At 46.2% G+C, this 27,643-nt stretch overlaps 2 protein-coding genes across 5 annotated transcripts; one reads left to right on the forward strand and one right to left on the reverse strand.

The window, feature by feature from the left end:
- The first annotated feature begins 8,986 nt into the window (after window positions 1-8,986).
- On the forward strand, window positions 8,987-14,500 carry TTPAL (alpha tocopherol transfer protein like). The gene is made up of 4 exons (XM_080628087.1): window positions 8,987-9,993; window positions 10,694-10,887; window positions 12,752-12,862; window positions 13,589-14,500. Exons 1-4 carry the CDS (start codon window positions 9,555-9,557, stop codon window positions 13,862-13,864), a joined length of 1,020 nt encoding a protein of 339 aa, XP_080484213.1. The 5' UTR covers window positions 8,987-9,554; the 3' UTR covers window positions 13,865-14,500.
- Window positions 14,501-14,701: 201 nt separating this feature from the next.
- SERINC3 (serine incorporator 3) lies at window positions 14,702-25,907 on the reverse strand. Of its 4 annotated transcripts, none has more exons than XM_080628084.1 (11): window positions 25,629-25,907; window positions 24,959-25,120; window positions 24,393-24,586; window positions 23,495-23,574; window positions 22,670-22,807; window positions 21,651-21,820; window positions 20,824-20,914; window positions 20,293-20,470; window positions 19,683-19,910; window positions 15,340-15,421; window positions 14,702-14,846 (listed from the first exon to the last, which is right to left on the reverse strand). In XM_080628084.1, exons 1-10 carry the CDS (start codon window positions 25,665-25,667, stop codon window positions 15,373-15,375), a joined length of 1,329 nt encoding a protein of 442 aa, XP_080484210.1. In that variant the 5' UTR covers window positions 25,668-25,907; the 3' UTR covers window positions 14,702-14,846; window positions 15,340-15,372. The 4 variants fall into 4 exon arrangements, with proteins under 4 accessions (XP_080484210.1, XP_080484212.1, XP_080484211.1 ...); XM_080628086.1 differs by having other exon boundaries at window positions 14,707-14,846; window positions 15,340-15,407; XM_080628085.1 differs by lacking the exon at window positions 15,340-15,421 and having other exon boundaries at window positions 14,734-14,846.
- Window positions 25,908-27,643: the final 1,736 nt, after the last annotated feature.

The following is a 27,643-nucleotide window of genomic DNA, read 5'->3' on the forward strand; positions in this document are numbered from 1 at the left end:
ACTACTTACTGCCTCCTCACTACCTGAACTGGGAAGTCAGGGGACCAAGGGGTTCAGGAGATTCCAGTTAATGGGATGGAGTCATCCCCGTGCAGGCTGGCAGTGGGCAGCAGTGCCCAAAATATCACTGGCCCCGCTACTGCTTCTCAGCAGTCACAAAACCACTGGATGCCTATTTGGAAGGAAGCAGGAGGAAGGACGTAGGAAGGGGAGACACCTGTGAGGGTGAGAAGAGCCTGAGCCTCACAAACTGGACCAACACCTTGGGCTGCCCAAGTGCTGGGAGCATTGTGACTAGGATCTCAGTTCAGACCAAGCTTTAATGCTGCTATATGCCATATAATCTATTTTTCCAATCCAGTGCCACTCCTTCAGCTTAGAGCGAGTGGCTGATAACAGATTTATAGCTCTTCATAACATGATAAGAACTCATTATGGCTCCTTCAGACCTTAGAGGGTTTGAGGGCAGCAACCTCAAAATCACAATGCTTCAGGTCCTGCAGGGAATGACAGAGGGCAAGGAAATACCCTGTGTCCCCCAGCCCCTTGGGTCTGCCCCAGCCTTGGCTCTGCACCCACCTGCCAGTCCCTACTTCTCTGTGCCTGCCTGTGCCAAAACCCCACAGATGTGACCTTTGATTTACAGCTGGATGCAGGGAAGGAGCCCTCCCATGCCCAGCACTTGCCTCTCTGGGTGCCAGCAGGGCTGGAACTTGCAAAGCCCTGCAGGGCTTCAGCCCTGAGTCACTTTTGGCAGCGCAAGGCAATAGCGGCTCTCACCAACCATGGACTATGTGTGTGTAGTGCTGGCCTTGGGGAAGCTGGAGCTGGGGGAACCATGGCTGTGGAGAGGCCCCTGGCAGGGAGGAATCTGAGCCAGCCCAGCCAGGGGAGCTGCACATCTGCCCCTTGATTTCCAAGGCAAAAATGAAACACCTCTGCCTGCGCTGACGGTGTCACAAGTATTGTACTGTCTCTCAGTGGTGGCATCAGACCGAGTAATTTATTGCAATGATGAATCCAATCATTTTCTGTAAATTATTCTGTAAATCACATTGATTATTTATAATTGGGAGATTAAATGCAAACCCACCCCCACCCCCCATAATAACCAGGCTGTCTTTTCCAACTGCAGCAACCCTGTTTTCCTGTACGTAGACATACTCTGTGGGGAATCCCTTCTGGTCTGCTTGCACCAAGCATTCCTCAATACTGTACATTAATTTTTGCCGGTTACTGCCTTCCAATGGAAACAGAGGACTATTTCTTCACTAGAGTTTGTATGCATAAAAAAAAAAAAAAAAAAAAAAAGAGAAGAAATAAATGCAAAACTATTTTCTAACTTTCCCCAGACAGACGGATTTCTTTCTTCTGGCAGGATTTGTTTCAAACCAAGGGGCTCACCTCCCTCTTGGTCTGAGCACAAAGCGTATGGGTATTGAGGAAAAAGCCCAAACAAGTGTTGGATGCTGTCGCCAGCTGTCACTGTTTCCTGGCAAGGCTAATGTTAGCTGGTGTCTGTCCTGAAGCCACATGTGTTGGCATCATAAGACTGAATGGCAATCTTGATTTTCATTAAAAGGAAAACAAACATGAAGAATAAATATTTGATTTCATGCTTCCAGGGAGCTTAAAGACTTGAAGCAATCACACTATGAAAGCCAAGCAAAGGAAGACAAGATACGTTATTAACATGTTGAAGATGAGGTCTCTCTTCTATTTTAAAGGTAATTTCTGAGCATTTTGGGTGATGATTCTGCTTTGGTTCAACCACAGCCATCCTGCCGCTGGCAGCAGGTACAGCCAAAGGCACACTGAACATAAGGGCATAATAAGATGATAAAGTGAAATACACTGACCATTAGATGATGACAGCCCCAAAGCCATCACTAAATGCCTGCACAAGGTCAGCAGAGGCAGTCGCAGGACATGTGTTAGCACACACAGCCACTGAGTGGTTAGTCCAGTCAAGAGAAGGAAAAGGAGTTAGTTCCTTCTCCTTAAAGTGGGATAAAACCAAGGGCTCCTCTGCCTGCCACTGGAACCCTGTCACCCGTGGCTGGTTTTACCTGCGTATATGCCCTAAAAACTCCATATATGTAATAGCAAACCTTTGAAACAATAAATTTCTCCTGGATTCCTTCCCATGAACTGCTCTATCAAGGCTGCCCTTTACCTGGTTAATCTTAAATCAGTGCAGTCCCTACAGAAGGTTTCTTATTGCTGGATTCAGCTCACTTGGAATAAAACCCACAAACTGTCCCAGAGACATCCTTGTCCTCAAGTGGCATCCTCGATCCCAACCCTCCCCTCTTGGGTCACTCCATCCAGGAATCACCCTGAGACACTGGTCTTGCCACTTGTGGGCTGTCTTTTATCCTGCTGGGCTCCCTGGAGCCCAGAGGCAATGTCCCACATCAGAGGATACGGCTGCTGTAAGGACAGCCTTTAAGGCACAACTTCCTTATGTTGGTTCTGGACATGAGAGCTTTTTCTTGTCCTCTTCCGTGCCTGTAACTTAGACTAAGGACGATTTCCTGGACAGCAGCATCTCCAGCTGCGAAATCTTTTTACGATGTCCAAGCAAAGATCTGTGAAAGCAGTATTTTTTAGGTCCTCTGGTCACTACGAAATACATTCTTTCCATATCCTTTCTATAACCTTCATCTGAAGCAGCCACCACGCTTTGGAGTCTTTTCCACAGCCTCCATATCTCAGTGGGAGAGAAGAATAAAGAATAGCAAATGAATTTTATGGCCTGCATATCATCTCTGACAAAGGCAGCTATTGCTGCTATTAAACTTGCAAGCGCACACAGAGGCACAGATAGTCATGGACAACAAGAGGCAGCAGGCACGGCTCAGCAACGTGGCACTGCTGAGCCAGGCAGTTCTGTGTGCCAGGCTGGCCAGTTCCCTCAGGCTGAGTGCAAATATCACCAACCAACTGGGGAGTTGAGCCACACACACTGTGCAACCCCCTTCCATTCAGAGAGCCTGGAGGAGGAAGGGTAAGGTGTGGGCATGTTTAAAATCCCTCTCCCCATTCCTAATCGAGGTGTGACGCTGATAATCACAAACACACCTAGCACCTGAAAAATTGCCAGCCAGGCCAATAAAAGCGGCAATATAGTGTCAGCTTCGTTAGGTGTGGGGTGAGCAAGAGAACTTGGCACAAACAAGACTGCAGTCACGTCCTTCAGTTTAGTGTCCTGTGTAAGACAAAAAAGGCTGCTGGGGACAACAGAGTGCTCCCCATTCAAGCCCTGGACCACCGGGCTCTGTGGGCTGCGCTCCATTTCAGTCCCTCATGCCTGGCAGCTCTGCCTGGCTGTGACCTGCACTCCCTTGTGACTCCCCTATCTCAGAAGAGCCCTTCTGAGCCTGGGGGACCCCACACCAGTCTGGGGAAGCTGTTCCGATTCCCCACCTCCTCCCAGACACTGTTATGGGTGTGATAAACAGCGCAAGAGCTGCCCGGATACATACCCACAGCAGAAAGCGCTGTGAGTCGGACAGGGATTCCTCACTGCAGCTGCCAAGCCAGGCGTTAGCACTGGCTGGAACATGATGTGTGCCCCTCACTGACCAGGAAAATCATTACAACAAAGTAACTCAATAATACACTCCTCTGGTCCTCTTCAGGACTCCCCAAAACCTCACTGTGCCTTAAACCCACCCAGTAACTAATCCTGCTGATGGGTTAGTATTACCATGAACCACTGACATGGAGCACACTGGTTCACACATATCCTAGGATCCACTTAGAGCTGATTTGCAGAGGATACAACGCCTTACACGTTCACCTAAACAGAAATGGAGGTCCCCATCTCATGCACCAGCTAAAATAGGAGGCAACTGAGAAAAATGCTTGAGGCAGAATAAGCAAAGAGAAACCTCAGTGTCAGACCCAGAATCCCTGTCTCTGGACTACAGCACTTCTGAACACAGGTGAAGGACGGCCATTTGGATCCTCACGCTGGGTGGTTTTTAGTCCTCTCTTAAAATTACCTTAAGGTGCGGGATGAAAGTGGCATCTTCTCACCTGGGAGAGCACACTGGAGACCTGCTGTGCTGCGTGTCCATGGAGGCAGCAGAGGACACAGCTCCAGCATTGCAGGCTCTTGTATTTCCACTGAAATCCTACTATTTCCTGCACGTAGCTCCTCTCCTTCACACCAAGGCTGTGTAAGTCCTGAGATATTGCTTAGGGGTTACTCCAACACACAACCCTGCCTCACTACTTCCCACTGATATAAGGGCTTGTGACACACACCAGGTTGAAAGCCCCAGGAGTGAAAGCACTCAGTCCAACCCATGGAGCAGCAGCACTTCCCTCATTCTTCCCCTGGAAAGCACCCTACACCATTTACCAAGCAGGTTCCTGCAGGAGCAAACCCGAGTGCTTTTACTGCTCTAACACACTCAGCAGCACTGCAGCCATTGCAAGAAGCTCGGGTCCCTGAGCAGCACCTTCACAGCACCCTGGAAGGGCTAATCCTGCCAGGGACCCATCCAAACACAGAACTGCTTCCCTTCCAGTGTACCAGGGTACCACAAAACACAATGAAACCTTTTCCTGTCCTCTTCTGTGCTTGCAGCCTTGACTAAGGATGATTTCCTGGAGAGCAGCATCTCCATCTGTGAACTCTTTTCATGATGTCCAAGAAAAGATCCGTGAAAGTGGTATTTTTAGGTCAATTTTTCCAGTGGGAAAACACTGTCCCTGTTCAGAGTAAATCGCGTGTTGGATGAGAAGACCTTGAAAGGTCCCTTCCAGCCCAAACTATTCTGTGATTCTTAGAAACTAAACTACAGAAATCTTGAAATAATTAAAACATTCAAGGGTTCTGCCAAGCATATTCCTTGCCAAGCTTTTGTGTGTGTTTGCTGTTGCTTTAGCTTTGCACGTGAGTCTGGCCTATATGCATAGGGAAATCATGTGCAGAGCAGGAGCTGTCCTCTGCAGTACAGCGTCTGCTTCTTACAGCTGAGGTTGTCATCTGTGAGATTCCCCTCCTCACATCACGACATGCAGAAAACAGGTATGGAAGCCTGTCCTGGAGGATGGACACTTCCAGGCTTTGAGACCACAAACATTCATGGTAATTTAGGGCACATATTCTCAGTCACCTGAGCACAGAGGAATAGCTGCTGGATTGTATCATAGCCAAGTGCCCCAAAGCCAGGCACCACGTCCAGAGCAGGTTTATACCAGCCTGGTGTGGCCCTGCCTGGGGGATTAACAGGGGCCATCATTCTCCTGCAATCCTTTCCACGCTGCTGGACTGGCACAACAGAAGCAGCTCAAGTCTGAGATACAACAGGACCTCATGCATGGACAGACCTCACCTAGCACCACGGGACTCTCTGCTCTGATGCTGAGCTGCCCAAAAGGGTTGTGTAATTTGTGAAGCTCACAGGTTCCACCTGCACCCAAAGGACCAGATCCCCCCTACACATAGATTATCTTTATTATAGGACTGTTATGTTTGCACAGTTTAGTGATTTAATATCAGTTTAAAGCCTTCTCTGTGAGCAATGCTGTTTGAAGTCATGCTCTCTTTTCAGCCTCAGCTTGCCAAGACTGTAAAATGTTTATTGCTAATGGTGGAAAAGCTTAAACAAGCCAAGATAACTTTCCCAGGCTGGGTATTAAAACTGTTCGGGTAAGTAAATGAGTGAAGGGTATTACATGGACTTCATTAAATATCAACCAACACCAACAGCCATTCATTTATAACGCAACGGCAGGGCGCGGGAGCACCCAGGAGCAGAGCTGAGAAAGGTATGAACCACATGTGATAGGAGACATGAGAAGGGCTGGATTCCGCATGGGGCTCCAGGTGTGGTTCCCAAGGTCAGGCAGCACAGCTCCTGACGGAGGCTCCTGCAAATACTGTAGATTTGGAGCTGATGAAGTGGCTCACCTCCTCTTGGCTGGGGAGGGTTCCACGCATGTGCTGCACTGTGTCGTCCTCCCTCCCGCAGCCATGGGTAAGGACACAACTCTCCAGCTAGGGGAGGACTGTCAGTGCCTGGATGTGATGTTTGTTTTCAGTTTAGCTTTTACTTCCTTATAGACTGGTTCTGCCCTTACTGGTTCCTAGCCACAGGATGCCAGCACCAGGTAGAGCAAATTACAAAACCTCTTGCTACTGTTCCTGTGGTCTCATGTGCCAATACTTTACAATTTCCCCTGCAACCTGGACTGAACCCCTCACCCCATCACCATCCACCACCCACCACCCTCCTTGAGTTCAATATTCCCCACATAAGCAAAACTGAGGTAAGGTAGTTACTTCATTTGGGAACCCATCCTCAAATCATATTTCACCCCCAGCCCTTCTTCACTATGCAGAATTCTCAATTCTACTTCCCCTCCTTATTCTCTCCTACTTGCCTAAGGCTCTTGCTTTAACATCCTTTTTCATACCTCTCAATATGATTGCAACTGATTCTCGCTTGTTTCCTGCATCTCTTGTTCCTCAAAGCAGAGCTTCCTTCACACGTCACTGCTTTCAAACATCCCTGCTTACTTCTAACACCCTGCTGTAGCAGCTATTAACCGGTTAGGTCTGGAACTGCCACCTCCCTGCTGAATTTTCCTCCCTTGTTTGAGGGGTACAAATTCCAACCTGATTTTGGAACCTGTAGCACAAACTCCTGTTTGCAGCTCCAGTATTTCCCAGCTGTTGGGTGTTTCAAAGCCTTTTCTCAGATCAGCTCTGTCCCAATGCTAATTTCAGCAATTATCTGGATCAGGTGCACCCAGAAAACTTCATCCCTTCAGTGGCCACAGACCCATCTCCTCACACACACCTTCTCACGCTCTCCAAACTGTCTGCAGCTGACAGCTTCAGGCTCTTACCTCTACCCTGGGACTCCAGATCCTGCCTGGCTGCTTTCCCCATGCTTGTGTCACAAGTATCTGTGCCCAGGAGCTGTGTAAATGGAAACAGGAGCAATGAAAGGTCTCTTGTCCTCCTAAGGTCCCTTCCACCCTTGTTTATTCCACCATCTACTGGGAAGGGCATGGAGCAACATCACAAACAGGTCTAATTCACACAGCTCCAAACTAGCCCTAGCTTACGGCACCAGCTGGCCAGGCTGCACCCAGCTCTGAGCTGGCTGCGCCCAAAGCAGGGTTAGACTGGAACATCAGCATGGGGATGAACCAATGTACTCCCTTTCTCTGAGAGGTCTCCCTGCTGGTAAACACCTCTGGCACACTCAGTTTGTTTCCATGGTGCCGCTGAAATATTCTCCACTTTCGAAGGATGAAACCTTGGAACAAAAATAAATCAAAGCAGAATCTCAGCTGCTGCAGAAGGGCCTTGCTTCCCTCTGCCAGCTCCCGGGAATCCCGCTCTTTGTCCAACTGTCTTTGACTCCCTCTCCTGGCTGAAAAGGGTTACAGCCAAGAGAAAACAGCAGAGCCCACTGAGCTCTAGGAACAGTTCCCAGCAGGATGCTGAGCCCATTTTGCAATCAAAATCTGAATCGATGGTGTTAAACGTGTGTCATTCCCTCCCTCCCCCCGTAGCTCTGTTGAACGTTTTTTAATGCAGCAAGCCTGGGTATAAACATCTTTTTTTAATGTTATTACAAATTCCACGCAGACAGGTCAGGCATCACCATGTGAACTCCTGTGGGACACGGCTTTCTGGCCCCTCAAACACCAAACCAGAGTCACAAAAACCCCCTACCCAAACCACAGAAATCCTCCCTTCAGCACCATTTAGTCCCTCTGATGCCATTTAAATTCAGGCTACACCAGCACATCTCTTGGGCCCTGCTCCCATCGGCTGCACTTGCCTGGACCCTGCTCTGAGGCCCCCCAGCTCTGCCCAGGTAATGCCACAACTGCGCTGCCTCTCGGCTCGCTGGGGAGCTCTGGCTGACGGGGAGAGGCTCCAGGGCCCGCAGACAGTGCTGTGGTCCCATCCAGGCTGCCCTGCTCCTCTGCTCGCAGTCCCGGAGCTCGCCGCTGTCTCAGATACCGGCTTGGCCATAGAACCGTAGAATGGTTTGGAGCGGATCTTAAACCCCATCCAGCTCCAACCCCTGCCACGGGCAGGGACACCTTCCACTGGAGCAGGTTGCTCCAAGACCCTGTGTCCAACCTGGTTTTGAGCACTGCCAGGGATGCGGCAGCTGCAGCTTCCCTGTTCATCCACACCGGGCGCTCCTGCCCGACTTGCTCTGTGTCGGGAGGCCCCGTTCTGGCAGGGGCAGACCCTGAGGACGTGCCCGGTCACCACCCGAGCACGGCCGCTCTCGAACATCAACCCGAAGAGGGCTTCATCCAGATAGCGATCTCTACATACAAGGATATAGCGGTGCCGCTGCGGCTGGTTTAACGAACGGCGCTGTACAAGCGGATGAGCTGAATTAGACGCAGACGCGCCCCACACGGAGCGGTCCCGGCGCTCCCCCCCGCTGCACCGCGCACACACCAGAGGCGGGGGAATCCCCGCACCACCGGCCCGAAGCCTCGCGGCGCCGGGAGCCATCGGGACCCGCCGCCGCCAAAGCACACACACGGCGCCCGAGCGCCCCGCACCGCCCCTGCCGTACGTGGCGTTGCGTCACTTCCCTGCGGCCGCTGTAGATCCGGGGCGCCGCTGCCTGGACGCGGCGCAGCTGCGCGGGTCGCTCCGGTACGGCGGGGCCGGGGGCATGGGGGTCCGCGGTGGGGACAGGGCGTGGAGGGAGCGGAGCGGCTGCGGGGGCCTCCGAGCGCGGGCAGGGCGCGGGGCTCCGCTGCGGCTGTCAGGGGCCGGGGGCTTGGGTCACAGAATCAGCGTGGTTGGAAAAGAGCCTTAAGAATTGTGCCCATCCTGACATTTAATGGGTTTTCATTCATCTCTTTCCATTTGCTACTGGATTTGGGAATTCACATCCCAGTTCAGAAATACTGGCGGCAAACGGTAACTAGATTGAGCCTGCCCACACGGTGCTGACATAAGAACCTGTACCTTTTGTACCTGCTCATCCAGTCTGCGAGGTCCCGAATTCCGCTCCTCCTGAATGGCTCGGACGTTCACATGGGCAGAACATGGTGATCAATGCACTTATTCGCAGAGGAGTTAATGAAAACTCCTGGCTGTCTGGGGTCAGCTGTGAGGGCTCCTCACAAGAGGCTGTCATTTGACCAATTACGAGAATCCTGCCTATCTGAGATGCTTTAGTTTCCAGTTGCACATAGGAATAAATGTTAAGGCAAATTAAATGCTGTATTTTGCAATGAAGCTGTGTAATTCTGTATTTTAATTTTCATTTATTTGGTTAGGTTTCATCTGAAGTAGTTCTCTACTTGCTATGCAGGATAAAGACAGTAGAGAAACCTGTGCTTTCTAATCCTAGGAAGAGGATTTATATGTCTAAACTGTGCTTCTGGCTGTAGTACCAGTTCTTGGAAGGGCCTTCTCTTCAGCCAGGAGAAGGAGGGATACAGGATATAATAAATATGTAAATAATAAATGTGCTTCTTAGTCCGTGGGATTGTTTGTCATTTGTAGCGCTTGGTTCTTGACAGGTTCCTGCTACATTATGTCAGGAGACAGCGACTGCACCAGGACGAGTCCATCAGCGGGGTCTCCATCAGACAGCGAGTTCTTGCCAGATCGGCCAAAGTATGTTTGCACATTGTCTCCTGATCTCATTACCAAAGCCCGGGAAGAGCTCCAGGAGAAACCTGAATGGAGGCTCCGTGATGTGCAGGCGCTCCGAGATATGGTGTGCAAAGACTATCCCTCCCTGGGGACCTGCCTGGACGATGCTTTTTTGCTAAGGTTCCTCAGAGCCAGGAAGTTTGATTACGATCGAGCTCTTCAGCTTCTGGTGAACTACCACACCTGCAGGAGGAGCTGGCCTGAGGTCTTCAATAACTTGAAGCCATCCGCAATAAAGCCTGTCCTCGAGTCAGGCTTTGTCACTGTGCTGCCTCGGCTGGACCCTGAGGGACGCCACATCGTCTGCGTCCGCCCAGGTACTGAAATGCATGAATGTCTTTGTTCTCCATCTTCAAGGTGTGTCTGGTCCAAAAATGTGTTCCCTGCTGGTTATTTAGACAGAGTACACAGGTTCTCTGAAATCTGGAAAGCTAACTTGTGAAGGGACACATTTGTCATTAGCCACTGTTACACTGGTTCCTTTTTCTGTGTCAGCAATAACTGCAGTTGTGTCAAAATGAAAATGCAGTGAGGTGAGTTGATGAAATATTAGGTGATTCAAGAGAAATTAATGTAGTAACTCAAACTGAAACTGCTGGCCTGCCATTAGGAGCCTGTAATTCATGTGACGGTAAGTGGAGAGAGGAGTCTGTGGCTTTGACTCCCGTGTAAACAATCAGAGCTTTCCATGTACTTTGGCTGCTGCCAGGCTTGCTGTAAATTTGTCTTCATCCATTCTCCTCTTTTCCATTAACCTGCTTTCTTTCTGAGCTGAAACTGCTTCTAATAACCTGTGCTGGGTGGACAGTGGGGTTCTTAAAACCGTTGCCTTTGCTCCCTGAAGTAAACATGAGTTGCCATTTATCTCTTGCTTAAGAAAGGCTGCTCTGAACTAAGACTGTGGCTATTAAAGGCTAAATATTTAAGAGTCCAGGAAAATGGAAAATCAGGTTTTGGAATGTTTATTGTTAGCTTGTATTTACTCTCCAACTTACCATCCATGTCTTGTAACCTCAGACAGATGGACACCCAGTAATTATCCGATTACTGAGAACATTCGTGCCATATACTTAACGTTAGAAAAACTCATTCAGTCCGAAGAGACCCAGGTGAATGGAATTGTAATCCTGGCAGACTACAAAGGAGTCAGCTTATCTAAGGCGTCTCATTTTGGTCCTTTTGTAGCCAAAAAAGTGATTGGAATTCTTCAGGTAAGACCTGAACTGGTGGGAAAATGAGGTTGTGCATTGTAAATGACTGCTTCTGTGTCTAGAGTTCTTGACTGTCACCAGCAACTTAAGAAGCTTGGCTTTTACTAGCAGAGTTAAAACATGTCTCTGCCCAATCAGTTTCTAACACCGTTGCCAACTTAACCTCACTTATCCTTTTTTGACTTCTACATCCCTAACACTAAGTTTGCATTAGAAACGTAAACTTTGCGTTGGAACAGGAAAAAGCAGTTCTGCTAGGTTGTGGTAAGGAAGAGGGAGAGCACTGACTTACAGCTAGAGAGAAGACACTGCTTTGCCTAAATGCCGAGGAATGGCTCGTTATTTAAATGGTTCCTGTCAGCCAGATGGAGCTGACCACTGGGCAAGTGCAAGTTCAAGAATGGCTGCAAAGATTTTGGCAGAGAGACTTTTGAGTGGGTACGATTTGAGGCGGATTTCCATCTACTTCCTGAAGGAAGAGAGGCTTTTTCAGCCTAAGGGGCAGAGAAAGAGACAGGAATAAAAGGCCTCAAATAGATGTTGGGAAGGAAAATGATGGAGAACAAGTTGGAGCAAGGGTGTAACACAAGTGGAGTTGTACAAAGTAGGAAGGTGAAAGGAGCGAGGAGTAACCTGGCCAAAGTGGCAAGGAGCTCTGATGATTTTACTTGATGTTCTGCCGTACTACCTGGAGGAGTGAGATAAGGAAAACTTCTCTTGAATGGGTTAATTCCCTCATTACTTTGATTCTGGCCTGAGATGGTTACAATCTTTGCTGTATCTGAGGGGGATAAGGAGGCATAGGGGGAATCAGTGAAAGTTATGGAGATGAAACTAGTGAGTTTATGAATGCCCATGTAAGAACTCCTTTAAATTATGATCCTAATGTGTCATTTAACTGTCTGAGCCCGTATTTAATTTGTACAAATGAAGTAATGGGTGTCCTGCTGTTATAAGTGGAAGCTATTCTCTAAACAAAAGCTGAACTTGGTGAGGGACACAAAGGTATAGGTGGCATATAAACATGTTGCATCAACCTTGCTGAGCTGCGTATCTGGTAAAGATGAGCTAATTTACTGACCTTCATAAGGAGAAGAACACTCCTGCAGTGCATGTTGCCTGCTTTTCACTCCAAGCACTGACTGCTTGCTTTGTATATGTAGAGCTGGTTACAAGGGAAAGAAACTTTGCTGTGGCACAAGACCTTAATTGCTGATCATAAGCTTTTGCCTCAGAAAAATGTTTCTGCAATTGTATTTGTCCAGCAGAAATCCTGTAACTAAAACTAACTTGTTTCAAACTGTCTTGTGGAAGAGACGCTGTGTTCTGTCGGCAGCAGAGCCTGTTTGTCTTTGCGGTTAGCATGACAGAACAGTTGGAATGGCAGAAAAATAGTGGTACAGATTTCTTCCTGATGTAGAAAAACATTTTAGAGTACCTTGGGTACTAAATCTTGTAGCTGGACACACTGAATCAGCCTGTTGTGGGTCTGAGCATGGCACACTCCTTGGAAGCCAGGGTCATCACTTCCTAACTGCATCCCCTTATCAGGGTTGGGAATACAGTGATCACCTAAGTGTCTTTGCCAGGGGAGATGAACAACATAAGAAATCAGGATTTACTGACAGCAGTACACTTCTCAATGTAAGGTTTTCTTGTCTCTTGACTTTATGCTCTCAGATCACATCCTAAAACTATTCTCTATTACAAGGTACATTTCTGTTGCTGTATTGGTTTATGTTGGTACCTCTGAAAGTTTGGGAGCCAGTGGGTTGTGCTGGCAGTCAGTCTCAGGAGGTTTTAAAAAGAGGAAGATGGCAAATGTCTTATATACTGCATTATAACATTATTCTTTACCCTTCAGGATGGATTCCCCATTCGAATAAAAGCTGTTAACATAATAAATGAACCTCGTATATTCAAAGGCATTTTTGCAATCATCAAGCCTTTTCTGAAGGAAAAGCTAGCAAACCGGGTAAGGATCTGTGTCATTTTAACATTAATGTTATGTTGGAAAGTCCCTTGCTTGCCCACTGCAGTAAAACATACTGAAAACCTTCACAGCTATAAACATGTTGGTGCCACTTACTTGATGTAACTGGTCTTTTCTGCTTTAATCCCTAAAATATGCCTGTTGGGAAAATTCTTCACAAGAGAGAAGCTTTGAGGAATTTAATATTGGCATAGTATTAATATGGAGCTTTAATACACATGGTATGTATCCAAGACATTAATTTCACCCCTAGGGTTGGATTATTTTGGCAATAACTCTTTTGTTTATGAGGTGGTGTCACAGAAAAGCTGTGCTGCCCCTGCCTTGCTCTTCTCCCTTATGGAAGCATCCTGCATGGCAAGAATATTCTCTCTATTGGACTGGATGTAGGATGATTTTTTCCCCACAAGCATAAGTACTTCCAATCCCAGGAAGGAAGTTAGTGACAAGCTGAATTTGGAACCCTGGCACAGACTGGCAATTGTTAAGTCTCTCTTGGTGGGATTTAAGCTGCACTTAAGACTCGGATTTCAACACTATTATGTCTAACTGCACCTGCCCACTGTTGTATGCTGCCACTTGCTTATAAGGCTGTCACTTCTAAAACTTGCTTTTTGAACTCAAAATAAGCTTGTTAGTTGTCTGTTTCAGTAATTTGCTGTAAAATGTTTCATATGCACTATTAAAGCTGTCTTCTGCTTTCTTCAGTTTTTTCTTCATGGCTGTGATCTGAATTCCCTTCATCAAAATATTCCACCAGCGATCCTTCCTGAAGAGTATGGTGGTACTGCAGGGAAGCTGGACACCTCTGCATGGAATGAGCTGCTGCTGGCCTCTGAAGAGGACTTTCAGCACGATTTCTCAGAGCTGCTTCTCCCGTGTGACAGCTCTCCCCATGACATGCTAGGGAGTGGGGATGCTGATGAAAAGCAATGTGATGATTCTCTGCGAGGCATGAAACCTCAGCTCTATTACTGTTACTAAAAAACCAGTAAGGGAAGGTTTCCAGCACAGTTAAGATCTGTTCTGATAGGTGATGCTGTGAACTCTGCCTTACCCCTAAACCTGCAGTTTAGTGACAGATCACAAAGGCACTTTACACTGTAGAACCAAAGGAAGCTGAAAAGTGCACAGTGGGGGCAGGGCAAAGTTCAGGGAGGATAAAGGCAAAGAGCACCAGTTACGTAGAATATTAAGGCTCATCAATCTCCATGTGAATGATGCAAACTGGCCTATTCTTCTACTGATAAAGGAAAAAAACCCTAATATTACAGGATGGTAAGCTTGACAGCTTCTTGTCCCCTCCCCACACAGGTGAAAAGTGACAATGATGATTTACTAGCTGTGACCATCTGTTCCCTTCCCTTTTTGCAAACACCAATAATCCAAGACCAAAAAACTGCTTTTGAACCCTGCAAAATGTAGTTCTGTCAGTGAAGATTGCTTAAAAACATAAAAGTCTGATTTGACCTCTCCTTTATCACTTGGTTCAGACTGTGAGTTGGTATTTCTGAAATATCTCAATGAATATTTATCTTAATACAGAGCAAAACTTTCAGGAATATCAGCCTGGAGATCATCTCTGAAACTTCCTCACAGTACGAAAAACTATACCTGGAGGATCAAATAGTGCAACATCTATGCCAAAGCCTATTATAAACAGAAGCAATCTTCATTTTCAGAAAACAGGAAGCTTTTCAGATCAAGTACTATGGCTTTTGATTAGGTAACAGCTTCAAATAATGAGGTTCAATACCAGATAAGAAACAGCTATGTCACCCACCTTCCCACATTGTCAGTTGTTCTTTTCTTCAGCTGGTTGTGATGAGTTGGGTAAGTAACTCATACATGGAATTTTAAGGATGCTTTGTAGCAGTTGGCGTATGATGTATAGAAGGCAATACTTTATGTATGACAGCAAGGTGCTTCTTTAGGTTGTTACCTTGGGCAGGATTTGAGTTTAAGTCTGCGAAACCAAATGCAGATAGGGTATTTGAAAGCACATTCTTAAATTTCCTGGTACTGTAGCATTTTGTTCACTGTGCTTGTCGGCTCTTTTGTGGAATGTTACAACTTTGTTTTCAACTTTGTTGACCTCTTTTGTCTTTGGTTGTCCCATTCCTGTACGAAGTTAAACTTTAATCATCTCTGCAGTGTTTACCTGTAGCTTGTATGCCTGTGCCTCTAGGTCTTTGTCTAGAGACAGAACTAAGACTCCGCTGTCAAATCAGGGTAAGATACCTATGTCTAAATAAGCTGTTCCCACTCCTCAAGTTCAGTCTGTTTAATGGTCTTGAATTAGAACTTAACTCTTAGCACACTCTTTGCACATGTTTTTCTGCACTGTAATAGTGTGGATGGAAAACCTCACTAGGGCCAGGAAAGCACAGCTTGTTAGTTCCAGGTAAAGTAGTTCAATATTTCACAAAACAGAACATCCCTTCTAATTGGAGACTTACCTCTAGAGCACTTTCTCTGGCTGAAATCTTTATTTAGTGCCAAGTGTCATTATAGGTACCAGTCGTTTCTGTAAACAGAAAACTAAAGCATCTTAAGAATTTCAGACATTCATTTTCAAAGTGCCAATCTCTGTTTTGAATGTCTGTCTTCCTCTCAGTCTCCCTGCAGCACAATTGCACTGCCAAAAAGAGACTCCTCTACCACTGTAATGACTTCCTGATGTGGCAGCAGACCTGACTGTGGAACTAGGGACAAGCAAATGCCATACTTCTCATCCAAGCATTATAAAAGGAGATTGGGTTTTGAAAAGGGGTAGACCATGAAGCTTTCTTTCTGTGTGGCGATCAGAATTTGGGGGAGTAGGGAACTCAGCACTTGAACTGTTTTAGGTTAAAATTGGGAAGAGATGAAAACCATCTGATTTTTCCTAACTCTGTTACCCAATTCTTACTCCTCTTTTGACAACTATTACCTGTAGTATGGGGAAAACCAAACAAAACCCAACATCACCATTTAAAATAAGGTCAGAGTACTGCTAGCCACTTCCTCATCTCTGACCAGAACAAGCTGCATGTTTTGCAGAGATTAATTCAGTTCTTTGTGCCACCCTAGCAAGACAGTAGCACACAGCACCAGGACTTAAGACAGGCAAGTGGCTGCCCACACTGTTTAACTGCCAGAACATAGAGCGAGTGGTGTTTAGTGCCTCTTAATTCCAGCCACTATGTACAATTAAGAACAAAAATAGGAAGAACCATTTTCCCTAGAGATGAAGGCTTTCCTTAATTGTGCTGCAGGGTTTGAAGTGGTGGTATTTTGACAGCTAACCTATAGGAACAGCTACTTTGGTCCCCTCATAGAACTACCAGAGAGGGAGGCTGAATATTCAAATTTCAATTTAATGTCCTTCAAAAAGAAAACAACCTCACTGTGGCCAGCAGATGGCTGAGGAACTTCTACACCCTTTTTCAGGCTTTTATATTCTCTTGCATGCCTTAAATAGTAGGCAAACTAGATCCATTTCTCCCTGCCCTTTTCTCCTCTGCTCACAGAGAAAATAAGAATATGGCATATTATTTAAATATAATAGATAAGGCTACAGTATCAATGCTGAAAATAGCTGGTCTTGTGCCTCCAGAACTTTTGTTAAAGCCGTCTGCTGAACAGCTGATGTCAGGATGCTTGAACTAAGCCAGGCTTATCTTTATCAGGCATCTGTTACTTCTAATTTGCTCTTTTTCTTGGCTTTAAAACTCAGACACTGAGTTGCAATGTCATTGAGCTCTATCACTAACCCCTTTTTAGGTTCATAACCAGTGCTTGGCTTGTCTTGCAGAAAGCACAGCTCTGTCTTATATGCGCCTGACTACTGAGCTGAGAATGTTCTTTGAGCTTTAGCACTTACTAGCAAAGAAATCAGTTTGTTCCCAAAATGTCTCATACCAGCATTTGGAAAATAAACAATTTACATGTAGAGTCTTTATCTGCAAGTTAAGAGAATAGATAGGAGAAGCTTACAGGCTGGGGGGCTTTGGTTTCTTTTTGTTTACAGCACTACACCAGATCTGTTCTTTTTTCCACTTGAACTAACTTTGTTCCCAGAGGTTATATGCCTTGCCCAGTCCATAAGCCATCCCTGCCAAATCCAACACATAAGGAAAGATACTTGAACTGCACTGGGCAACCATGGCTTTTGGCATTGAGTGGGACAAAAGGTAGCTGCATTCTGTACATAAAAGTACTTGAATTTATACTCTTGCAAATGGGTGTTACAAACCCTGAGGTATTTTCAGGAACTCGGTGAAGTATGGTTTTTGTTAAATCTCATTTTGGCATGAGTTAATCATAGTGTTATTCAAACTAATACTTTTGCCTTCTGTTGTATGTAGGCCTAGAGGTGTTGGGTGGTTTAAGTGTACATCTTATTTTGACAAAATTTATTTTTATATTGCATTTTATAAAATGGAGTGCTCAAACCCATGTACTTTTCTGATGCATGACTGGGTGATTAAACACATTGTAACAGCTGCTAATTTGATATTTTAAATGTCTTTGTCTTGTGTCATGTTGGGGTATTTTACCGTAGAAGCCAATAGCAACAAGTACTTGGTTGCACACTAAACACACAGTTGCAATCAACTATAATTGCCATGGTTTTATATAGAAAGGTGTTCCTTTCTACTGAAGAACTAAATTTAACTTGAAAACTATATTTGAGCAGAGTCCAAGGGACAGGATTTGACATCGAGAAACACATGAAGATGCTATTTGTTTCAAAAGAAATACATTATGACTTACTAGTTGCTGCATGGTGAAAACATCCAGTCACATCCAAGTGGATACTGCAGCACTATAAGCATTTTAATTACTGTATGTAGTATTTTGCATTGGAGATAACTGCTGCTTCGTAACACTGCTCAACAGAGCTGGGACAGTGCCAGTAGTTAGTCCACTTTATTCAAAGAAGTTTACAGTGCAAATGCCGTAGTGCCCATAAGAATCATTTCACATACATTATTTTTGTAAGCATGTCAGACAAGGGAAATCAATTTGAAGCTCTATTTTTCCACCATAATCAAAAGTTGTTTAAGCTAGTCATACACTTACCACACAGTATTTGGCAAAGATACTAAAAAAGACCTTACCATAGAAGTTGCCTCTTAGAAAAGGCAAGTTTAGTCTTAAAAGGAATTAGAGTTAAAATTCTTTTAACCTCAAAGTTCTGTTCTTTTGGTGAGGAATAAGGGGTTGGTTTTGCCACAACACAGGAAGGTAAGTATAATTTCAGTCAACTTTTACAGTGGAATGTAGAAATCAAGCAGCATAGCTTACACTTCCAGGAACTGAAGCGTTGGCATATTAGTGCATTATGCTGAATATAATTGTTCTTTAAAATATATTACTTTGTGTTTTAGCTAAATGTCACTTCAATAGAAAGGTTGTGGCTGTTGGACAGAACAGATACTTTTTGTGCTTTGACAGCAGAGCTGTAGTGAATTTTAAAAATGCTGTAATAAGATAACTATGACTGAAGGTTAAAACAGATAACTGATACTAATTTTGATCCTGCATCAAGCATTAGGCAATATATAACTTTCTATCCACCTGCATACTCATACCAACATAAGCAACAGTAACATGGACCATATAACTAAAGCAATACATGAACATTTTGGCCTTCAGCATAAAAATCCCCACTTCCATAAGCTTCAGCCATTTAACTGAAGTCCCTATTAGTGAGGACAAGAGGAGCCACTAGAGTCCAGAGATAAAAGACGAGACAAACCCAGCTGGAGGTTATCTTCATCCACACGGCTGGCCACTTACTTGTCATTGTTTTAAAATCTGCATCAGGGCTAAAAAGTAAAGTCAATTAATAGATAGAGAAGGCACCTGCCATTATTCCTTACTACCTCTCATATGAATCTGAAGTTAGGACAGTCATTCAAGACACTCCAATGCAAGAACCTTTGTGGGAGTGTGGTGAGACTACTAAACCAGCAATTTCTTCCTTCCTTCCTTCATAGGCCTGTTGTTCTTGGTACCCAGTTTTCAAAACTAACCTGCTTGTGTACATTGGTGTGCTACTCTTAAAAGAAACTGATACTGGCACAGGTTGCCCAGAGAAGCTGTGGCTGCCCAATCCCTGGCAGTGTTCAAGGCCACATTGGACAGGGACTGGAACAACCTTGGGCTAGTGGGAGGTGTCCCTTGGGGGTGGCTGGGGGGGTGGAACTGGATGAGCTTTAATGTCCCTTCCAACCCAAACCAGTCTGTGATTCCATGAAGTATGAGTGACCTATGCAAGAGACTCCTGGCAGTTGTAAGTGTATTTGTTCATTCGAATAATATGACAGTCCTGGGGAAAGTAGTTTTAAGCTGCAGCAGCAACTTAAAATTGGATATTAGTGCATTAGTGCACTTGGATACGTCCAAGTGCTCCAGACAGACCTAGGAAACCCTATCTCTGTTTAAGTGGCATGTATGGGTGTCCCTGCACATCCTTCCCTGAGTGATGAGCCAGTAACATTACACTGGACTCTGATAAGCTTCCTGGGAGGCCACCTTAAACCAATGTCACAAGTCTCCTTCCTGCTGCTTGCCTATCTGAAGGATAATAACTGCACTTCCTGCCCTTGCAGCTGTGAAACAGTCCACTAGGACTGCAGCTGCTGATTTTGCCTTTTTACATCTTAAATCAGAACAAAAAAAGACACAAGAAGACACAAGTCTGATGCAGATAGCACAGAGACAGCACTTTAACCTGCTTGGCAGGAGTCTCCTATCCAACTAGAAGCAGTGCCTGGTACATACAACCCATCACTTTCTGTCTTACTCTTACCTGTACCAGTTGGTGAGCGTCATCATGATGTAAAGAGAGGCAAGAAATAGCATCAGGTGGAAGAAGCTGTAGCTGTACTGAACACCATCCTTCTCGTTATCCATGACACGGCGCACTTCTCCTTCCTCTGCAGCCCCACTGCCTGTTCCCACAGTCTCCTCCAGAATGGCACTGTCACTCCCAGACAGTGTCAGCTTGTTCACCTGGCTGTTACTTGAGGTTCGAATGCTGCAATATACCCAAAGACAGACATGGTTAAAAACTCCTTTTCCAGTTGGCATGTTTGCTAATAAAACAAGCAACAGATCACTGTGAATGTCTACGACAAGCAAATAATGTTTTTTAAATCCATCTGAAAATACAGGAAGCTCCCCAAGGAGATCCTTCTCACCCAAGCCTTTGTTACCCTAATTAAACAGTGTTCCTAGTCCAGGTCTTGTAACCCATCCACAAAACAGAACACAGCTTTATCAGCCATATTTGGGCTCGGGCCTGAGACAGCAGCTGGATATGAATAAACACAGGTACATTTTTCGCTAGACCCTGATTCAAACAGAAAAAGTCAGACAAATCCCAATGGTTTATCATTTGATAGCAGTGCAGAACCCACCTGGAATACAAGAGGCAAAGGACAAAGATAATCAAGCCAACAATGCTCTGGGCATCCCACCACTGTAGAGACTTGGGCGGAGCTGGAGTAGCAGGTACAACAGTGGTATTTGCTGGACCAATGGTGGGTGTAGCTATCTGGGTAATGATGTTCAACAAACTTGGGTTACAGCTTCGTTCTGAAAAGGTTTTCAAGGCAGGTTAGACAGAAATGAGCTCTGCCAGCATTTAGCTGAGAAAAGATGACAGGTAAGCTTGCATTTTGTCATTCCCTTTAGCTGCTTATCAATTCCCCAGAGGCAGCTATGGCATGGAACATTTTCCCTTCCTGTGAGTTAGGCAAGGGTGTAATAAGTAAAATGAGAACGTCCTGACACTGGCTTTGTTACCCTCAAATGCCCCAGTTTAGTTCTGGAAAGAGGCAATTTGATGCTTTATTTCCTCACTAGATGTTATCCAGATAGATCAGCAATCCCCATACAGTGATCTGAACTAACTATAAGCCACTTCAACAGCTTCTGCTTTTGCTTACCAGGCTCATTGGACATGGCTGACCAAGTGAGATACATGGTGTAGAGCGTGATAACAGAGGACTGAAGGAGGCCAGAGTGAGGCTGATGCTCCTGTTCAAAGACAAAATAGCAAGCCAAGGTCAAAAAGGCAAGTTTTACCTACAGTTGGGCAGTTTTACCCTACTGCCAACAGTTATTAGCATGAGAATCTTTAGTTTTTAGATATGCACTGGGCTTTGTTTCAGTTCAAAAGATTGGGGGAAAAAAAATAAACCTTAAGAGTAATACAATTTATGCAGGGAGCAACCCAAATATGGAAGGAATAACAAACCAAACCCAGTTCTTCTGTGCCCAAGCCTCAGTTATGGTTTCTCACTGACTTAATCCCAACTTGCCCCACAGTTTTGTAGACAGGAATCTAGCATGTGTTTTATTTAAGCACTGCCAGTTCAGAATCAAGAACCACGCAAACTTCCCCTCATTAAACACACTTACCCACAATTTCAAAGCCATAACATTAAGCCAATAAATTCCCAACTTGTTTTGCTTTTCCCTAACAAGTTTCTCTGTTCTGCCAGAATCTTCACCACAAAAACCACGCTAGCAGTCCCCTACATGGAAACGAAGCCCAAAACAATGTTAGCTCAAACATCTATCTTCAGGAAACACACCACTTCATAATGCCTTGGTCTTGGAGCTACATTTTTTTTTTTCCCAAATGTTCCTAGCTAGCACAGCTATGATGACAACCAAATTTTAAAGTTCTTAAATCTGACTGAATCGGTATTACATCCTTCTTACTTCCCTGCCTTCTATGTCAGAAGAAAGTAGCAGAGAAAAATAATACCTGTACTTTTGGAAGGACAGAAACAATGGAGACAGCAATGCACAGGATCATATTAATGCTTATGAAGAACTTATTCTCAGTGCAGCCATCAGGCTTTGTGTAGAAAATATAGAAGAGGACAACAAAAACCAGTGACAAGGTGTAGAACAAGCTTGTACAGGACAGCAGAGCTGGAGGGGAAAAAAACACAACTGTTATAATAGCCATGTAATTTAACAGTACATCTAGGGTGATTTAATGACCAGCTGCCACTGTAATGAGACAGTCCCTACTCCTCATGTGGAAGTCTGGTTCAGAAAACTATACTAGCAGAATGCATTTTTTTGGGGTACTGCCAGATTTCTGCTTTGGCTCATGAAGCAGCGCAGCTCAGAGGAAAGCCAACACTGCCACCAGGAGAATAAGACCTGCCTTTCAGTGGCAGTTTAATTGGTTTAACTGATGTCAAGCCATGGTGTCAAAATGAGAGTGCTTTTTACGTGCTTCTCACTGTCTATTTAGAAGCCTTGAATTCCCCCCTTTATGGTAGAGGTTACCCATTTTCATTTCCATTCTGCTATTTCTTTACAAGAAGCTACAAAATACTGCAGCTATGAGCAAAGACTGACAACAATCAGCACTTTGTCATTTAGCAATCAGCTTGGGAGCGTGCACTGAGGCACGCTCTGTCTTGAACTGCAGCCAGTCATGGATATAACTGGGCTCCTGAGGACCTCAGGAGAGGAAGTAGCAAAGCAAAATTAGAGTTGAAGAGATCCAGGCTACCAGCTCTGCACTCACTGCAAACTAGGCAAGTGTTGTTTATTATGACTGTTGGATCTGCTAATCACAAGCCTAAAATATTTTGCATCTTATCTAGTGAGAAAAAGGCAGTGCTGCAGCTATTCATTCCAAATGTTGACAGGAGTGATTCAAGGAGACTGCAAAGCGTAATTCTAGGTATGTTTGCAAACTAGTAAGTGATACTCTGCAGAACAGTGGCCAGCAGCAACAAGTCTTTTACAGGTTAAGATTCCTACCTGCATACCAACATTTAGGATTTCCCTCATCCATTCTCTCAACCCAGCTCTCATTCCAGGAGTGAGCAAAGTCCACGAGAAGCACCAACTGGATAAGAATGAAGACAGCGGCTCCACAGATACCAATAACAAACCAAGCTAGCAAAGGGAACATGAAAAACGGGGTTAGCTTTCATCATCTGCATGCTACCCCAATTAAAAAATATAATAAAAATTAAAAAGCTCCTAATTATACTGCAGACAAATAAAGAAGATATCTGAAACTATGCTTAGAAATGCAGATGCTGTTAATCACTTTGGCCTCCATCCTGCCGAAGCACATAAGGAGTCCCAGCTATTCAAGAGTGTGCTAGTCAGGCTGAGCACGGGAATGTTTAGCCCAACATGTTTTCAGAATGAACACAAGACATCTTTGTGTACATAGTGCCATCATCCCGCACTTCTTTGAGGGTCAACAACCCCTTCAAGTTCCTGTGATGTGGCCAGACAGTAAAAGTTTCTTGCACAGATATTTCAAAGACTCTAGGGAAGTATTTAGCACTGCTCAGTGTTCTGAGCTGCCTTTAAACTAACTAGTGCCAGAAAGCTCAGCCCAGTAGTGATTATGTCATGGATTAAACTGTCAGTACCCAAACCTATGCACTTGAAAACAGATCCCTTATTGCCATAACTTCAGTTGGTCACCAGAATACTGGATGAACCAAGAAGTAGGGCAGAATCTGTGTCTTCTCCAAGGTAGCTTTAATTATTGCAACTGTAAGTTGTAAGTCTGTGAAACAGTTTGAGTTTATTAAACAGAAGTCTGTAAAGATGTATTAACTGTACCTCTTGTGAATGGCCCTTCAGGAATGTAAAATGCTCCAACCATGATAGCCACAATGGCAGCTATTTTGAAGAACCAGAACCTTTAAAAGAAGATACAAGTTGAAAATACTGGTCTTGCTCTGCACACAATAGTCATGTTTTGCATGATCTACAAGCAGCTTGCTGTACATAGGTGGGTGTCTAGCAGAAATGTAGAGAAAAAAAAGTCGTGTTCAGTGGGATTACAGATAAAGCCGTTCACCAGTCAGGAGCGAGGGTGAAGCAACCATCACTACATTGGAGACACGGACTAACGGAAACCTCAGAGTTCAGCACAGGCAAATACAAAGACAAACACCTAAATACAAACACCTGGGACAGTAAAACACCGTGCAACAGGGCAGGCTGGGGAATGACTGGCTGGAAAGCTTTGCTGAAAGAGGATCCCCTGCTCCAGCAAACACTGAGTTATCAGCTCATCCTCACAGGGAGGAAGGCTAACTGCGCACTGTTCTGCTTGGAGAAGGGAAAAGGAAGATCTAAGAGAGAAGATGATCAGGAGAAAGAAGGGCCGGCCAATCAGAAACCAGTTTCTGCTACCTTGCTGAGTTGGACTGACCCAAAGAGCACTAGATTCAGCACAAAGATGGCAACAGAAACTAGGTGAAATCCAACATCTCTGTGTAAATAAAGAGCAGTGCCTAGAGCATCTCCCTTTCAGTGAGCCAACCTTAAAGAATTATCAGTACATTGAATATGTTATATAAATAGGAAGCTTTTTAGGAGACTAAAGTGTTACTCTCTCTTCAACTCAAAAGAAACAAGGCTGTCAATGTACACATAAACATTTGACTCTGTGTTCAGCAACAAAACTTCAGAGAGGAAACAGCCAGACCAGGCAACTGGCTCACACACATACCCATTGTGTATCGAGGCTCTTGGATCATTACTTGTTTTCACTTCTATCATGAGCAGAGAGAGGAGAAAGAAGAACACTGCCATGGCAAAGCTGATTCGATAGACAGCTCTGTAGCCAACAAACACATCACAGCTGACAAAGCCATCCAGGTGCGGTATGTGCGTGTGAAGCCCCTCATCACAAAATCCAGGTATCTGCGCAAAGACACATTCAATTGTGAATTTACATCTGCATTTGCAATTACATTCTTTAAGCACTCTAAGAACTAAAGCTTTCAGTCAGCTGTCTTCTGGGAGATTTGATAACAAGAGACCTTGTGCTCAGCCAGCCTGCACAGACCCTATTATCGTGTTTCTTTCCCCATATCACCACTAAAAGCATCCAGGAAGATTAAGAAACAAAAGCACAAGGCCTCTGATAAACGACTGTCAATCTCCAGGTCTGGTCATGTTTCAAGCTTAAAAATGTATATTCACTGAGTTTGCTATTCCAGGCAGAAGCCATTCAGTACACACAGTCTCTTATCTCAAGAGACAAGGCACATCTGGGTGTCTTCCTCTCCATACCTTTTTCAGCTGCTCTTCCATCCCTGGTGCCAACATAATGCAGGCAAGAGTAGTGCTGAGGAGTAAGAGGAAGGCATAGATAAGCCGTGTCACTGTTGAATTCTTGCTGTTGGGACAACATCTGCACAGCAAACACGAGGCACCGCTGCACAGGCAGGGAATCTGCAGGGCACAGACAGGCACGGTGAGGGCGCTCCCCCCGCACACGGCGTTCCACGACACGAAGGCAGGAAAACAGCCCAACTCCCTTTAGAAACACCACTCCCTCCGCAGATGCACCGTTTAATCGACATTTCTGACTGACGTCCGGCCTGAGAACACCCGTGAATAACCAGCTGATCACCCGCGCTCGGTTCGCGCACCCGCCGCCTGGCTGCAAGGGGCGGCAGCGTCCCGCGGCACCCACACGGCCTCGCAAGGGCAAGCCCCGGCCGCCTCCCGGCCAAAGGGGCCTCGCTCCCCTAGGGCAGGAGCGGGACAAACACAGCCTCCGCCGCTTCGCTTCGAGGGGCTCCCGGCGCTGGCCGGACGAGCCTCTACCCACAGGCCGCGGGCGCGGTCAGCGACCGCGGGCTCGAGCCGGGCCCCCGGCGGAGGCTCCGCACGGCTCCCCGGGAAGGCGGGGGATGCGCCGGGGAAGCGATGCAGCAGTCCCCGCTACCCTACTCACCCAGCTGGCCACGGAGCACACCCCCAGCACAGCACCCATGATGATGGTGGCGGCGGCAACGACGACGACACCGAACCCCCTCCACCCACTTCCTGCTTCAGCCCCACCCCGCGGTGTCAGGAGGCCACCATCCAAGAGCCGCAGCTTCTCATTGGCTGTCCTCACTCGGGGTGGGGGGCTACCCGCCAATGAGAAGGCAGGATGGAGCCGAGCTCCAGCGGGAGGCGAAGCAGGGACGACGGAGGGCGCGGGAGGGGGAATTGTTGTTTACGAACACTTCTTCCGCGTTCGCGAGGAGGAGGGACGCTGATTGGTCTAAAGCGTCAGCGAGTGGGCGGTTCCTCCAGCAGGACAGCCAATGACTGAGGCTGATGGCAGACCCGGCAGCCATTCGATACCCTGAGGCGGCTGGGGATATCGGCCCGCAGCGGTTGCCACGGCAGCAGCGTGGCGTCAAGGGCGGGCAGCATGGCGGCGCACAGCCCCCGGGCACCACCGGCTGTCACCGGCCACACGCGATTTCACAGTCACAGAGTGGTTTGGGTTGGGACCTTAAAGCTCATCCGCTTCCAACCCCTGCCGCGGGCAGGGACACCTTCCACTGTTGCAGCTTGCTCCAAGCCCCTGTGTCCAACCTGGCCTTGAACACTGCCAGGGATGGGGCAGCCACAGCTTCTCTGGGCACCCTGGGCCAGCGCCTCAGCACCCTCACAGGGAAGAGCTTCTGCCTAACGTCTACTAATGAGGCTGAATGCGTTGTGTCTCCCTGCCCCTGAGTGCCCATAGCCTGCAGGGCACCCTGGTGCACCCTGTGCCCAGTCTGCATGGGTAAAACTGACCCCCCATGTTCCCGAGGGCAAAAGGTGTCACCAGGCGTGGTGACAAGCGTCATGTCCGTGCCAAGGTTGCGTTGGAGCTGTATGAGTTGCACCTGAGTCACCGGGATGCCTGAGGAAGTGGATGGGCAGCCTCCTGCCACCCTGGTGCAGCCCTGTATCGATCACTAAGGGTCTGTTTAACTGTGGTCATCTGTAACTCATTCCCACCCTTGTCCCATCGGGATATGGACATGCCACGTTGCTGCCTCTTTCTTTTCTAGATGTTTTGCTGAGCACTAAGTCATAGATAAGCCACGTCACTGTTGTCCATGAGTTTTGGCTGTAAAGTGTTGTAACAGGGCTGTGGGTGGAAGTGGGAAGGCTCATGAGCCTTTCAGAGGTGGGGTTTCTCAAGGAGACACTTCTGCCTCAGTTCACACTAGGCTGCACGTATTTTGGAGGTGTACAGCTGTAAAAGGCAGAGATGTACTCCTTTAAAAAGGAAGAAGAGGTAGAGGACTGAACCATGTGAAAAGAGACATTGTTCTGCTGCTGCCCAGAGTGTGGGGGCCTCTCTGGTTTTGGATTACTGACATACTGCACGACTTGCAGTTTGGAGGGAGACAGCTGAGTGACTGCACTCCTCCTTGCTGAAGCCTGGGAGCAAATGGAATAGCTGAGAGGTAGCTGTGAGGAAATGACAGCAGTGAGAAGGTGACAAAAGCTTACACATAAGTTTAGAAAAGCACTCTGGAGCTATTTAATTGGCATTAGTGTTGCGAAGTATCACAGGGCAGAGTCAGAACTGACTGGTTTGGGTTACAGGATGTATTGTGGCTGTTAGCAATCCCAGCTATTGCACGTCACTTCCCATTGCATCACAGCCGTCTTTCCTCCACACAGTCCCTTTCCAAGAAACCCACTTCCATCACAGAAAGGGACAAATAATCAGGATGATAGATAAATAATCAGAATGACAAGTAACGGGAATGCCTTTACTGCCATCTAAAATCACCAAGAAATGACAAAAAGTGTTCAGTAAACTAGCCACTTATTACCCAAAGCAACTTTAACATTCAGAATGTATGAACATAATGTTAACATTATCATCTCTCTTGTAATCAGCCTCATTCATGAGGACATACAGACTTCTCTTGGAAAAAGATCACACAATAAATCATTGAAACTGTTCCTTCA

This window comes from Psittacula echo (assembly GCF_963264785.1).
Source record: "Psittacula echo genome assembly, chromosome: 12".
In the NCBI taxonomy this organism is placed as follows: domain Eukaryota; kingdom Metazoa; phylum Chordata; class Aves; order Psittaciformes; family Psittacidae; genus Psittacula; species Psittacula echo.